The 16,829-nt window shown below is 32.1% G+C and overlaps 1 protein-coding gene across 11 annotated transcripts in view; it reads right to left on the bottom strand.

Moving 5' to 3' along the window:
* Dmd (dystrophin) overlaps positions 1 to 16,829 on the bottom strand; it is a 2,367,748-nt gene that overhangs the window by 1,391,218 nt on the left and 959,701 nt on the right. For all 11 annotated transcript variants that reach the window (XM_063279795.1, XM_063279798.1, XM_063279800.1 and 8 more), the window contains 2 exons: positions 9,654 to 9,824; positions 4,956 to 5,138 (listed from right to left, as the gene is read on the bottom strand). In XM_063279795.1, coding sequence (XP_063135865.1) covers positions 4,956 to 5,138; positions 9,654 to 9,824 — 354 coding nt within the window. The remainder of the gene's footprint in view (positions 1 to 4,955; positions 5,139 to 9,653; positions 9,825 to 16,829) is intronic.

Raw genomic sequence — 16,829 nt, 5'->3', positions numbered from 1 at the left:
TTCATATTTGGTAAGTATATTTCCACTGTGGGAAACTCTCAACCCTCCAGAGGGAGAGAGGACTTGCATTGGAGCACGCATAGAAGAGTGCACACACAGTGCAGTGAAAACTCCTTGGAACCTATTAGGGTGACCTAGAGAGGACTCTAAAACTGGAAAATTTTGAGCCTGGTACAACCATCTTCTTTAAACAGGCAAGACATCCATAGGTGGTATTGGAACAACAACCCAGTCACAAAATCTTTAACTTACAAGCTAGGCTGCCTGCAAGATGTACTGTAGCAATTGTGGCTCAGAGATTACAGGATGACTGGTCTAACTTGAGGTCCATATCACAAGAGATAGCCCATACCTGGCAGTTACTTCAGGGCCGGAAATCAGAGATTAGATAGCTCAGACACCTATAGTAGAACTAAATGTGCCTTAACAAAAAATATTACTGAAATGATTCCTAATGATAATCTGCAATAAACATAGATTGGTGCATAGCCCAATTGTCATCAGAGAGGCTTCATGCATCAACTGATGGAAATAGATGCAGAGACCCACAGTCAAGCATTAGGCAGAGCTTGGGAAATTGGGCAGAAGATGGGGAGGAAGGATTGTAGGAGTCAGTGGGATCAAGCACATCATAACATAGCAGACAACAGAAGCAACTGATAAGGGCTCATAAGGGCTCACAGAGGCAGATCTGACTATAAGGGAGCCTGGATAGGTCTGCGCTTTGCCTTCTGCATATATTCTGGTTGTGTAGTTTGGTGTTCTTGTGGAACCACTAATAGTGTGAGTGAGAGTGGGAATGTCTCTGACCCTTTTGCCTCCTCTTGGGACCCTTTTCCTCCTACTAGGTAGTCCTGTCCAACCTTGATATGATTCTTTGTACCGAGTCTTACTGCACTTGCTATGCCATATTTGGTTGATATCACAGAGATGCCTGCTCTTTCCTGAAAGGGAACAAAGGAGGAGTGCATGGGAGGACACAGGAGGTAGGGGGAGAAAGGACTGGGAGAAGAATAGGGAAGGGAAGATCCTCTGATAATGTATAGTATGATAGAAGAATAAATAAAAATAAATTTTAAAAAGAGCACAATCTGTGTAGTAAACGAGCATATTCAGAAAGAGCTAGAGGCTTTTCCTTTCCAGTTCAGAGGAAACAAGGGCAACTTGCTGTAATTTGACAACTCATGAAGGAAATGAAGGCTCAATTCCCCAGAGCAAACAAGATAAATAAGATAATGTCTGGGGACCATTAATACATTGAGCAAAGAAGGGTAACTTTCATAGGAACGTGTTGTAAAGGCATACAGAAATCATGTTAAACTCAGTATTTCAAGGCACCATGAATACCTGAAGATGTTTTCAGTTTATGGGATTGAAAATGTATATAAATAAAGGCAACCAATGTTTCTAATAAATTACATAGAATCTGCAAAGAACGAGGCAGATTAGTCAGCATAATTTAGCAAGTGACAACAGATTAATTATCACAAATATATCTTGGCATTAGAAAGATATTTATGACCATTTAAGCAAAGATTATATATATGAAGGGTTTCTCTCCTTGTACTAACATTGAAAGATTGACAATGAGAGCCTATGAGACAGGAGGTGTTTTTAAATAAAAATTCTTATTCTTACTATAATAATTATTGATAAATTCCAAATATTAAACTATTTAAAATTTGAATGTATAAATTATGATATTGACGTTTAAATGTTATAATTTGAGGGGGTGGATGGGAATGGGAGCATCCTCATAGAAGAAAGGGGAGGGGAGAGGGAGGTATGGGAGCGGGAGGAAAGGGGATAACATTTGAAATTTAAATAGATAAAATATCCAAGAAAAAGAAAATTATTAAAAACAAAACAAAACAAAATCTAAGAAAGAGAAAATAGATTTGGAACTACAGGTAAATATAAAAATATCACTACAAAAAGCTCCAGATTTGACAGCTAACAGAATTTGTCATTGATTTCATTATTAGGAAAAAAAAATTATTAAATTCTTATAATTAGTGACATGAAACTTAATCAAACAGATGGTAAATGTGTCAATTGTTTTAATTAGGAGTTATTATACAAAACAGAATTATGAGAAAGTGTCAGATTTATAGAGTATAAACCTCTCAATAATGTGAATGCATTCATTGGGAAAATGTAAACACACATACATGCAATCATAAGTAAGCATATGTATGAATAGGCATAAGTAGATAAAAATTTAAGAACTTAATCTCAGACTTCAGAAATTATTCTAAATTGGACATTCACAGTTAACAATAGGAAACGATCCAACAAAATTGAGAAACATTATGAAACAGAGAGATTATTCACTGATATTATGCAAAATGCTCTTAGAGGGACGTATAGATCGGAGAAAAGACAATACTCAAAAATATAATCGAGGACCATTATAAAAAGAAACAATATATCAGTTTCTCAGTTCTCATTAACCTTCTAGATGACAAAATAAAATTATCCAGAAATATATATCCATGTATTATAAAACAAAACTACAGAGTGTGGCATACAAAGAGAAAATTAAAGGTACCAGACCAAAATAAAGGGAAAAAAGTTTGATAGTAGACTTCTTAACTGCTCAAAAATTCAAAAGACAAAGGAATAATATTTTCAGTATTAGAAAAATAATACTGTCTGCATAATAATATGCTCAACTCTCTATTACTCAATAGAAGGAAAAGGCATTTCAATGATGTGAAATGTGAGAAAACTTGCAACAACACTCAATATTTGAGCCAGTAAGAAACTGAACACAGAAGAGAAGGGTAACGGCAAAACCAGTCACAGAAATGAGTAGAATAGAATTGGAAATTCTAAATGAATATTATGCAAATTAATAAATATATAATAGTATTAACTAATTGGGAAACAGAAACCTATAGATAGATATGGAAGTTTATATACCATAGGTAAGGTGAAAGCAAAATTCATACTTACAGTTTCTTATTGTTTTGCCATATTTTTATATATAACTTTGTAAGTATTCATTGTTACAGAACTCCTTTGTCTAAACAATTTATTGTACAAGTCTAGGCAAAACTATTTGTTATACTATTATCCTGATAAATATATACAGCATTAAATGGATTCCTATAGGGTTGTTATCAGTAGATTAGTGTAGCCCTCAATATTCATCTGAGAAGTTTATTTTTCCAATAAATGGTGATTAACATAAAATCTACAGCTGATCAAGGTGTGGACAATAAGAGATTTCAGAATGCTCATCTCTCCATAAGGTATTTCTATATTATACCCCACTTCTTCCAAGGTTCACGTATCATTGTAGGAAATCAAGCAGAAAAACTGTAAGATCCAAAGACAGTGAATGACTAAAAGGAAACTATTTTATGAATACATCGATGTTGTTGCATGGTAGTTGAGACATCATCCATAGGACCCATAGAATAAAGTCAGACCAACCTTAGCCTTTAGTTGTGGTAGGACTGTAGAAATAAGAAAATCTCACACCTATTTGAGAAGATATTGGCAATTTATGCTACTGGAAAAAAGAAAGTCAGATTGTTTTACAATTACAGTCCCTGTGAGATTACTTACACTCCACTCAAATAACTCTATAGGTTAAAAGGAAGAACAAAGGAAAGAGGAAAAACAGATGAAAGAAAGATAAAAGAAAGAAAGGATGAAAGGAAAGAAAGGAAGAAGGCAAAGAGATAGAGCAAGGGAGGGAGGAAAGAAAGAGGGAAGAAATAAAGAAATAAAGAAAAGGGAAGGATTGAAATTGTGATCAATTTGCAATACTGGTGGAGATATAAGAAGAAATGGAGGAAAGGAAATGGGGGTAGACTTTTACAAAATTTTTATATGCATGCTTGAAATTATCAACCAACACCCCTCCAAATATTTTACTCTATATCTTACCAGTCAGAACTACATCTGCCTTCCATATGCCTTCACATTTCAAGAAGTGCAAAACTCTATTAAAATATTATAACTCAAAAATAGTGGTGTAGCTGAACCCGTTATTGATCAAGCATATTCACAGAGACAATTATATCTAGGAATAGAAAATGTAAAGTTCAACTTGTGCCCTGTTTTGGAAATCATACCCATTTGAAAGTTTTATATCCTCTTTCCCCTTTGCATTTTCAAAATAAAAATAGCTACCTATTTTTGATAGAATGAATAATGTATGCAGTGCTTGAATTCTTTTCTATATTCACATAAAAACAGTCCATTGAATAAACCAAGTGAATAAAATAAAGTACCATTTGTGAAAATGAATAAATAGAAAATATAAAAATGAGCTAGCTAGGCAATATCTTCTAAAAAGTAGCATATAGGGCCCAATGATGATTATTAAAACCATTCTAATAAAAATAAATTTCTACACAGAATGCTGACATGTGAGAGAATTAAATAAATTTATGTACCTTTAAATGAATGTAAATCAATTTAATTTATAAAAATCTAGTATTTATAAATTTCATAATCTTATAAGACCAGTAAAATATAATTGTTGTCTAAGTATTTTATATCATATAGTTAATTTATAAACCATAAAATACATACAAAAATATCTTTTTAAAAGCATTTTTGTATTTATGACCATATGTGAATGTTCCCGTATATAACACCTGTGCAAATGCCAATTTAGTCCTGAAGGAACACCAGATCCCCTGGAACTGGAGTTGCAGCAGTTGTGAACACCCTATATCAGGTCTTATGAATTGAACTCTGGTTAACTGAAAGAAGAGAAAGCATTCATAAATGCTGTGCCATCTCTATTATAACACAAAATCTATCATGATCATTCACAGACTAAAAAGAGTTTTATGAAAGTTAAGAAACTGTCACAATTTATACACATTGTAGGTGTGTGGATGAAGAACTCTAGATTAAATTATTTACATAAAACTTAGATACTTAATTATTATGATTTTGACATTGAACTGATAAAAAGTAAAACAACTAACTTCCAAAGTTTTGCATTTTCCATTCAGCCTGGTGCACAGCCATTGGTAGTTGGTGGTCAAAGTTTCAAGTTCCTTTTTTAAGGCCTCTTGTGCTGCAGGTGGAGCTTGAGAAATTACACTATTTACAGTCTCAGTAAGGAGTTTCACTTTAGCTTCTTTTTGTAGGGCCTCTTCTTTAGCTCTCTGAAAAGCAAATCATAATCTCTTAAGAGCAACTCAACTTTATCACTTCCAATACTCATTCTTATCTGGCATACCATTTCTTCCTGGTTGAATTTTTAAGGTAGTTTGTGAACATAAAACAAATGCTCCTTCCAATTCTTTCATTTCAGATTTATGTATGATTAAAAATTGAAAGGTAGTATAAAATATAATAGACTTTAATAATGGCTATAGTAGGGTACTGTACACACACCTGTTTTTCCTTTACTTTGGATATAGATACAGGCAAAAAATGATTTCAAGGCCATTCTTGGATATATAATAATTTTGAGGTCACCTTAGGAAAAGTGAAACTTTGTCTCAAAATAAAAATAATTTGATAAGCTATCTGTACATGGATATATATTTTTCAAATATATGTATGTATCTATAGAAAGTTGCATCAAAAGTTAAGAATTGCATGTGTTAATAACATGTTTGAAAATATTTAGAAGACTATAATCAACAACACTTATGAAATTTTCAGGTGAATCACAATTGAATTTAGTGAAGATGCTATATAAATGAAAAGATAGTAAATATAAAAAATGTTTACGGTTATATTTGGGATATTCTGATGAAAGACGATTCTTCAGTAATTGAAAACTTAGAAAAAGTCTAGAAAACTAAAGTACAAAGTCTCACAGCTATTGCTTCCCTTTTCTTTTGGATGAAAATTTGCTTCATAAAACTTAAAACTTGGACAAGTCCATTTGAAAATATGGAAGCTCAATTCAACAATATAACACAGTCATATTTAGAAAAGCATTACATATATGTGAACATTTTATATATACAAAACATCTTAAAGCACAATATATCAAATAGTACTGGATCCCTTGTCCTGGTTCTGATGAATGGCTAATATCACTTTTTTAATCATAACATCAGTCTTATTCTTCTTTTTCTTCAAGACAGAAAGTGATTCTATAACAGAGTTATCTCTACTCTGGCATTAATCTAAGCAAAGCCCCCAAGCTGGTCTTCAATATCATCTAACAAAAATGTTATAGTTGCTTTTGTTTTATCAACATTATCCAGGGGTCTCCACATCTTGCATTTTGCTAATTGTAAAGAGTTTCATGAAACACATAACATTTCGAGACTGTTTACACTTAAACAGATTAAACTTAAAATAGATTTTGGAGCACGCACATGTAAACACGCATAACAAACATGAGAGAGGGACAGAGAGAGAGAGAGAGAGAGAGAGAGAGAGAGAGAGAGAGAGAGAGAGAGAGAGAGAGAGAATAGTCTGTAGTTCAATTTTTTTTGACTTCAACAATACCAACTATACGTATTTAAAGTACATAATGTACATGTTGTCTATGAAGGAAATACCATTCGGTGAATAGGAATTGGACATAAGAAACGGAAGAAAAATTATGAAGATCCAATGATAATCCTAGCCAATTTAGTTAATGTCTAGACATTATTCCTACAGGAAAGCTATGGGAAACATATGCCTCAGAATTATTGTTTTCATATTTCGTGGAATTTGAGGATTATATACATGTAATCTTCTAAAACTGGTTGAAAGGGAGTTCAGACAATATTACTTCCCTAATATTTGTAGTTGTCACAAAGTTTTAAAGTGTAATTGATGTGAAATAATGCAGATTCTGGCTAGGGTTATTTGGAATTTGGTCCTGCTTACAAATAGTGTGAACAGTTCAGAATATGGGCAGTATATGGAAAAGAGAGATATAAAATACTGTTTCATATATTTATATTTTAAGCATGAATTGGAATTAATCTTAGAATGCCATAAAATATGCAGTATAGTAAAATATACAGGACACTTTAAATATAAAATCATTTATTTCATGGTTTTAATTTAAGCATTTGAAAAATCAGTTTGTTCTTATAAAATTTTCAAGCATCATATGAGCTTGGGGTTTGTTTTTATGTAAATCTTTTTTGCCTGTGGTATTCTTATAATTATCAAAAACTTTCAGAAATATTGGCCTATTACCATCATTAGAATCAAACTTCAAACAGAACTAACATGTTCTGTTAGTCTGGATTAGAAATTTTGAAAGAGTCAAACAATTTAAATGAATGCTTCTAAATCTATGTCTTTTCTTTATTATAGTTTAAGTATGTCTGACTTCTGATGTGGGGTGAGGAAGACTTGTAATAGTGTCTTCAAAAAATGCAATTACCTACATAACAAAATTTGTAAATTTAGGTAGGTTTGAACTATGTATCCTATATTGTTAAATACCATCTTCATAAAAAGGTATGTTTTGGCTTTTCCATGCATCTAATTTTATATAAGCTCAGTAATATTTTGACTGAATGGTTTTCAAAGCATAATCCAGTCTGGAACTGTCATTACATGGAATATTTTTGAAAACATATTATTTCAGACATACCCCAAAGGCTCATTGAATTCCAAATTCTGACTCTTTGGCAGAGTCACATATTTTATTTATCATTTATTATTTACTTCAATCGTGTGTGCATCCATCTGGATGTCAGAAGACAAGTTGTAATATATGTTCCTCTCCTTCCAGCAATCGGGTACAAGAGCTGGAACTGGGATCCTATGGCTTGTCAAAAATCACTTTTCCCACTAAGCCATCTCACCAGCCTCCAACTAATTTTTATACAAATATTCTAGGTGATCCTTATACCTTCTCAAATACTAATACTAGTGCTTTAGTGATTAAGCAAAGTTATGTTTGTATAATTTCTTTTTATTACAAATTTGTGTTATCCTAAGATCCAGGATTGAAACTACAACAGTGAAATGTTAATAAAAGAACATCTGCTATAATGAATTCAATATTTTTTTAATTATGAAGATAGAAAATATAATTAACAATGGTTTCTAAAAGAGATACAAAGCATGAGGTTGCTCATCAAAAACTTCCTTTCAGTCCCTTAAAATAGGCAAATTTTTTGTTTACTTGTGAAAAGATAAAATAATATCAATTACCAAACAGTAGTGTCATTTTAATATCAGAAAAAAATAAATAAAGCGATAGGAGATCTCTGGTCTCTTAATGAGAGAGATGTCAAAATAAGTCTGTTGGTATTTACAACAATACAAATGAATAGAATGTTCAAATAATAACAGTTAGAAGTCTGGAGCAAGCCCTATCATTGTACAGCAGATAGCGAACTGACCTCAAGAAATTCCTTAACTTGCAAGCAGAACCTCAAGAAATTGGATTTTTTACCAATTCCTTAGCTTCTATTGCCAGAGGCTGCCTGAGCCATTCCCTTTCAATTGTACAGCATACTGCACCAATTGTGTAGCTAGACCAATTATTTAAACATGCCAATCAACATGAAAAACTGATTGGACTGCTCACTTACTTTCAGGATTGTTTTTACAATTTTAAAATTTGAAGTGTGCTACTAATCTGCATCAATGAAAATTAAAAAAAAAAAACAAAAACAAAACCAAAAAACGTCCGACTGGGTAGTTGATATGTATACAAATACAAAAATGTTGGTTGCTCCAGTGTTACCATCAATTAGCAGGTTATACATATTAAAGTATATAAAAGGCCAAGGAATGGTGAGTGAAAGACTAAGCCAAACAAAAGAATCTGGCAAGAAACAAAGCAGAAAATGTGGCAACAAAATGTGGCATTTATCTTCTCAGGGATATGAAGAAATATTTATAGACTTTTATTACAGGTGATAGACAAAAGCCATCAGGAAGTGAAAATATTATAGCATGGCACACCACACGTGAAAAGAATTTGGAAAATCATAACTGAATTTGACTAAAATGGAATAGTGTGACATATTATCCGTCCATGTTGTTCCACTACAGATAAAACATGTACATGTGTAATCAATTGTTCTATGAAGATTTGCCTTATTTATTTCTGATTGACCAAGAAAGTATGATCTGAATTAGTTTCAAATATGTACTATTTATATAGCTAGTCTTATCATGACCTCTTCACAATCAAATTTAAAATCATCACAGGCTTTTTTGTGAAACCCTTTAAATGCTGACCCCTGTCCTAACCCACCCCACACAACTTGGATGTTAATGGATATTTGCCCACTGCCTCAAATGAACCTTGAATCATTTAGCCTCTGCTCTATCTCTTTTATGTAATTTTTTATGTGGTTGTTATTATTATTATTATTATTATTATTATTATTATTTCATTTCCCAGTTTGTCTTAGGATCTTTGTTTGTTGGAAGTATTTCCTGTGATAAGAATGTGCTTTGAAGATGTATTTTCTTCATGTTGGTTTTCTCTCATGACTCAGATCCTTTCACATGAAATGCACTTTTTCAGAAATGTTTTACAAAGCAAACTTTGCAAAACAGCATCTGACCTCCATCAATTGTTTCCTCATCAGTAATCAATCTCTATTTTAAAAATCTAATGGGATTAGTTTTTGAAAGTTATTATAAACACCATTTTCATGTTCCTACAAGATGTGGTATTTTGAAGAATCACTATCTGATGGTGTTATATTTCTTTCTATTTTTACTTTGTTTTCTTTGGTTTATTTTACCTTCATTTCTTCAACAGCAGTCTGTAATTCATCTGGAGTTTTATATTCAAAATCTCTCTCTAAATATTCCTCTTCAGCTTGGGTCATCCACTCATGCATCTCTGATAGATCTTTTTGGAGGCTTACAGTTTTATCCAAACCAGCCTTCAGGGCTTCCTTTCTGGTGTAGACCTGAATTTAAAAAGAAAACAAACAAGACATAAAATAAAAGAACCACTAATATCCCAAAATAGGTAAATCATAAGTATTTTCAGTGAAGATGCTTTATTTTGACCCTATTATTTATCATTCTATAAACAGCAAATCTTAGCTAGTAAAGATGAAGCAAAAAAGAACATGGGAAATGAGCTAAATAAACCAATATTCACCACCTTTCACGTGAAAGAGAAATTGAGTATACCTGAATCTACTTAGGAATTTTTGTCTCAATGCACAACCAGCTTGGCAGAAACTAGTGCTGTGATTATTTCAAAGACATGCCTCACTAAAAAGCACTTGTACGATTGGTGATCAGACCAGCAGAACTCGCCAGGGTATCCAGTTGAAGAAAACCCTGGAAAGGTCCTACTGATTTTTTTCTGGAAAAATAGACTAAGTTAGCACTAGACCTGATTATTAATTTTTGCAGCTCATTACATTTAGAATGCTATTTTATAATTATTCTCAAGTTGTTCTTGAATGCAGAAAAAAAACTTTTCATGGCAGCCAATCGTTGTGGACTATGACTATAATAAAAAGCATTCTGGGAGGCTATTAGGAGTTCATGTTCAGCCTGAGCTATATAAATGAGAATTGACCCTTGAGCTAAAGTGCAAACCTATCTTTACAAACAATGGAACAAACAACAAGAAAACAGCAAGAACAACAACAAACAAAAAACTAAAACTCATGGGGTATGAATATGCTATACAGTTCTAAATATAAGCTAGAGCCACTTAGTAATCACAGTTAATAAAAGGCTCACTATTCTAAGTAGCAATTTTCTTTGCAAATAGAAAATGTTATAGTTAATTATATGGGCATATACACTGACAATTTCATATAATATTTGAATAATTTAATATTCTATTACTTAAGGGTTCTCATAAATCAAAATGTAAAACAGTGAAAATGCGTAAGTGATTTATTAGAAGGAATATATGGCCTCATACAATACACACATGATATATCATAGTACATGATATTAATAATACATATCACATGTAACATGTGTGTATCTGAAGAGTATGTTCAAATATGACTAATAATTAAGTGATCATAATGAATATATTTTCCATAAAATATGCAAAGATTAAATACTGAAGATGATCAGTTTGGGAGAGGTGGCAGAAAGAAATTTCCATGCCTGTTGAGAATAATAAAGTATATAAACTTTAGACAGTATATCAGACAAATATGTTTAAAATGTTAATATTCTTGAATCTTAGATTCTCTTTTTCATTCTTAAGAGTGAATTGAAGTGTATAAATTTGTGTGTAAACTTTTCAGTTCAGCTTGGAAACACTAGTAGTTGGAAACATTTCCAGATATATTTTAGTGAGGGAATAAAGAAATTGTGATGTACATTTGCCATTAACATATCTATAGCAAAATAAAAAGTTGATTAATATATAAATTGTTTTTGAAAATCACATTGTTAAATAATATATGTAGACACACTTAATGTATGTCAGAAGATTTTTTTTTGTTGGTCATTTTCTGTTTTAGTTCTAGAGTTTGGCACAGAGAATTCTCTGACAGTTGACAAACTCTGGACCACTGTGCAACAGCGCCATCTTGTAAAGTATATGTTTAAAGCCACATCCCTTTCTAAGCATTTGAGGTGTTTTATAATTTAGTAGTTATTTATCAGAAAAATAGCAAAATCTGTAACTTTAAAAACAATGCCCTATATCTGAAATCTATTACAAAGTATCCTATAGTATTACACTTGTTGTAAAATTCTTCCATCGTCCATTTAAGTGTAACTCTTAGCAGTGATTCAGTCTAGAACTGAACAAGTTTTTGTATTTTAAATATTGCCTCATATTACAGAAACAAAGATTTCAGCATGGTTGATATTCAATATCTGTAGAATCATACATCAGAACTAACAAAATAATATAATTATTGAATTTTCTCTCTACATAAATATACTAACCTCTAGACCAAGTTAAAATAGTTATCTTTGATAAATCGCCAACACTAAATTTAACAATTTTTCCAATAAACACATATTTTTGGACAGTGAGTCTATAAAGAGCACAAATCAACATGCTATTAAATTTTTACATGGTTAGTATGCTTTCCCTTAATCTTTTGAAGTAACCAAAGAGGATACAAAGTATTAAAAAGACTAAGAAGTTAGTCAAGATCTGTAGTAAAAAATACATAATATGCTCTAAAAGTAAACTATAGCAAAGTGAACAAAAATACATTTTAGGGACATGAAGATACAGTCTTCAATGATAGCTTGAGTATACAGGAAGGGAAGCTGTTTGGGATCAGAATGATTGGACTAAAGCCCTAGAAAAGTAACATCATCAATTGTCTTTCATCACATTCATAACTAAAGTAAGAGTTAGTATGTTTAGCTCCCAAGGTCTTTTATAAATGTGACAATCCATGATTTAATTAGCCTGATAAAAATTAGGAAATGTTTGTGTTTTCCTGTGTTAAAAGGATTATGTTCAAACATTTCAGTTATGGCAAGCATATTAGCAAGGACAATGTGATAAATTTAGAAGGAAATGCCATGTTCAACTGAAATGCACACAATTGTCAGAGTCAGCTGATTATATTGTATTCTATTCTTATGATAGATAAATCATAAAGTACTTCACATCTTCTGTTGTGAAATCTTCAAGTCTAATATTGAGTATTATTTCACCCATTTTCTTTAACATATGACATCAGAATAAGAAATGACTTGGTCTTCTTAGATAATTGACTCATTCCAATGCCATCATCTCCATTAAGTAGAATTTTCATAAAGATATATAAAATGTCTATTGTATTCCAATTTATTTCTGATATGAAGGTTTAATAACTCCATGGTCAAATAAAATAAATAAAAGAATTAAATATTTAATCAATTGAGCTATATTTTAATGAATTTGAATATTTTATAAATATATACAAATTATGGCAATTTCAGTTACGGATAAATACAAAACACTACTTAATTCTTTCTTTGTATTCCTTTTTTGAGCATAGATCATTTTTTGTGGACTAACTGAAAAGAATTATCCTTTAATTTAATAGCTAAATCTTAACATTATTGATTTAGATATATTATCTCTGAGATTTTAAATAATGTTGCTGTTATTTGTTATTTGTTAGTTATAATATAAATTATTTATCATTTTATAATTTTAAAAATCAGATTAGGATTGTTAAACATCTTTAAATACTACAGAAAATTTAACAATTTCTAACAAATTATTCTTAACATAAGAGAAACACTATATAATCATTGTGCTATGCAAATATTTCTATAAAAGAATGATTTATAGTTCTTTTCTCTTCTTGCCTCAGGAACAATGAATGGGAAACAACGCCTCAGCCTGTCTTTTACTGTACTCACTTCTTCGCTCCCAAAATGCAGAATTTGTGACTCTGAAAAACTTGGTCATTTGGGACAGCACGTGTATGAGGATTGTGGTATCTCAAGAATGAAAGAGATATAAAAATATTTATGATTAAATACCAGGATCAGTATGAAGTTAGATTCCATGACAAGTTTTTGTTAAGCAATATGTCAGTAAATTCATAATATTTTTGAACAATGTTTTTCTTTTCCTGTCCCCTTTGGTTTTGTTTGTTTGTTTGCTTGCTTTTTCGAACAATGTATTTTTAATACACATTATATTTAACAGTAGGTCTTAAGCAAGGAAACTTAAAAAAATGCAATAGTTATAAAAATATGCTCCTATATCATCCCAAGTGAGGTAACCCTGATCCAGAAAGACACTATGGTATATATTAACTTATAAATGCACATTAGCCATGAAGTGTAAGACAACCATGTTACAATCCACAGACCGAATGAAACTAAATAATAACAAGGGTCTAAGGGAAGTTGTGTGAGTCTCACTCAGACTGGGAAAGAAAATAGTCATTTTAAATGGATGAAGAGAGGGAACATGGTTGGGGGAGATGGTATGAGGAAGTGAATGAGAATGGGGACCAGGTTTGGGGTGGAGAGAGGGAGGTGGCTGCGAGTGAGAATGGAAATCATCGGTGGGGGCACATCTCTGGGACTATCTCCAGACCTGGTACATGGTAGGCTACAAGAGTCTCTGGGTTGACCCTACCTGAAATTTCTATCAGCAGGGGATATGGAGACTGAAGTAACCAACTTCTGTAGCCAGGTGGGATTTCAGTTGTGGGAAGGGGATATCAACCCACCCACCATACCTTCAACTCAGATTTGTCCTTCCTACAAGATGCTCAGGAATAAAGATGGAGCATAAACTGAGGGAATAGCTAGTGATTGCCACAAGTTGAGACCAATCTGTGGTCATCTGAATAATCTTGGCTCAAGCAATGGCACTATTTGGAGGTGTAGCCTTGTTGGGGAAAGTGTGTCATCCTGGTTGCCTGGAAGCCAGTCTTCTCCTAGCATCCTTCATATGAAGATGTAGAACCCTCAGTTCTACCTGTACCATGTCAGTCCAGATGCTGCTAAGCTCCTGCCTTGATAATAATGGACTGAACCTCTGAACCTGTAAGCTCCCTCAATTAAATGTTGTACTTTAAAAGAGATGCCTTGGCCATAGTGTCTGGACACAGCAGTAAAACCCTAACTAAAACACCATTCCATGGAAGAGAGCCAACCCCTAACAATATTAATGATATTCTGCTATGCTTGCAGACAGAAGCCTAACATAACTGTCTCCTGAGAAGCTTCATCCAGGAGCAGATGGAAACTGATGAGTCTTATAGAAGAGTGGGGTATAAAATTGAGGAAACAGAAAGGGGTCAAGCACAGAACAAGAAGACCTATAGAATCAAGTATACTGGGACCATGAGAGCTCAGAGACACTGAGCTATTAACCAAAGAGCATTCACAGGTTAGAACCCAAAACACTTGGAGCAGAGGTGCAGTTTGGTCTTCACAAGTGTCCCTTAACAATTGGAGTGGTGGTTATCTCTGACTGTTGCCTACCCTTGAACTCTCTTCCCCTAGCTGGACTGCCTGGTTAGGCCTCATTGGGAGAGGATGTGCTTAGATCTGATGAGACTAGATGTCCTAGGCAGGATGGAATCCAAGGTGGTCTCCTACTTCTCAGAGAAGGGGAAGATGTAATAGGAGGAGGGTCTGTAAGGGAGGGACCGACCAGGAATGCATGAGGGCTGCAATTAGGATGTAAAATGAATAAATATATAAATGAATTAATAAATAAATATTATACTAATTAATTTCCAAGAGTTATTTCATTCTTTCCCCATTGTTGGTTTCTCTGTTTGAAATAATTAAATCATGAAAATCTAGAAATTATAAAAGTATTCTATAAATTATGAAAATATGTTTGTATTAGTAAAATAGTTTTGATTCTTTAAAGTTTCTTGCTACTCACCAAACTTATTTTCTCAATAAAATATTTGTATGCTTTCTAGTCCTAGTGTATGCATTGTAGTGCAGAATATTCCTAAAACTAACAAATCACACCCAGGACGTGTAAAAATTTCAGAGATGTAATCCAAAGTTTAATCATTTTTTATTCTAGAAAACGCTTCGTTTAATGACTATAGCAGGAGAAGATTGCAAGTTAGCTGTCTAAGGGCTATCTCATTTGTGAGTTAATAGAACTGTTACTTATTAATGATTGTATTAAATGTAAATATTTGTTTTAACTCACTGTTATAAATTATTTCTGAAATTAAACTTATCTATTGCCTTTATGGATTCTTTTATTTTCAAATGCAAAATATTACATAAAAATAATCAAAGGGGAAAAAAAGCAAAGATAAGAATTGTCATATAACACACAAATGAAACTTGTCTTTAACTTCTAATTACTCAGTTAAAAAGTAAACACTGCTCTAATAAAAAATATTATGTCGTGGGGAACAAAAATTAGATGCACATTTCTTATAAATATGTTTTATTTTCCAAAATTTAATGCCAAAATTAGATATAACATATAACATTTGACATGTAATTGTAATATATAGTTTGTAATGTGTAACATAAAGTATATTCTACATAATACAAAATATATATTACATACATATATACTATATTATAACATATAATATTTATATTCTTATATCATATAATGTATACCACATATAGTATCATAAAATTTCACATATATTATTTATTATATATTGTATACTATATGTAAAAATATCATATATATAACTTATATAACATGTAATATGTTCTATGGAATATGTAATGTGTACCATATAACTATCACCATGTAACATGTGATATACAATATAACATATAACATATAACAAATATACATGCTCCATGCTCCATGCTATATGCGTATCACACATCACATATGACATGCAACACATTACATGTTACAGGCTATATAATACACAGGACATGCTACTTGCTACAAACTACATGCTATACAACATATACTACATATGAAATCCAACATGCTTCCAGCTATGCAATACATGTTACATATGACAATGTATGCTTTATTCTAAACACAATATACAACACACTACACACTCAATATGTCATGCTACATGCTATCCACCACATGCTACATATGCCACACTAATTGCTATATGTCCCATGTGACAAACCATTTGTTACATGTGACATGCTACATGCTTCATATGACAAGGTAAATATTACATGTTACACACAGGATGCTAGACAGTAACTGCATGTTACACAATACAGGCTAAATATGACCTGCTACATGCTACATATGACACAACATGCTACATACTACACATGACACATTACATGTTACACACTATATGTTGCATGTTACATGTGACACATAGCATGCTACATGTTACATGGTACATGGTACATGCTACATTTCACATGCTATGTATCATATGCTATTTCCATCGTGTACAAGTGCGTGTGTGTATGTGTGTGTATACATATGTGTGTATATATATGTGTGTATATATATATAAACATATTGTTACATAAAATATATCACCTATTGAGAATCACATACTACATATCACACTTCATACATCATACAT

Source organism: Rattus norvegicus, chromosome X, assembly GCF_036323735.1.
Source record: "Rattus norvegicus strain BN/NHsdMcwi chromosome X, GRCr8, whole genome shotgun sequence".
NCBI lineage: Eukaryota > Metazoa > Chordata > Mammalia > Rodentia > Muridae > Rattus > Rattus norvegicus.
This window is presented reverse-complemented; position numbering and strand designations above follow the sequence as displayed.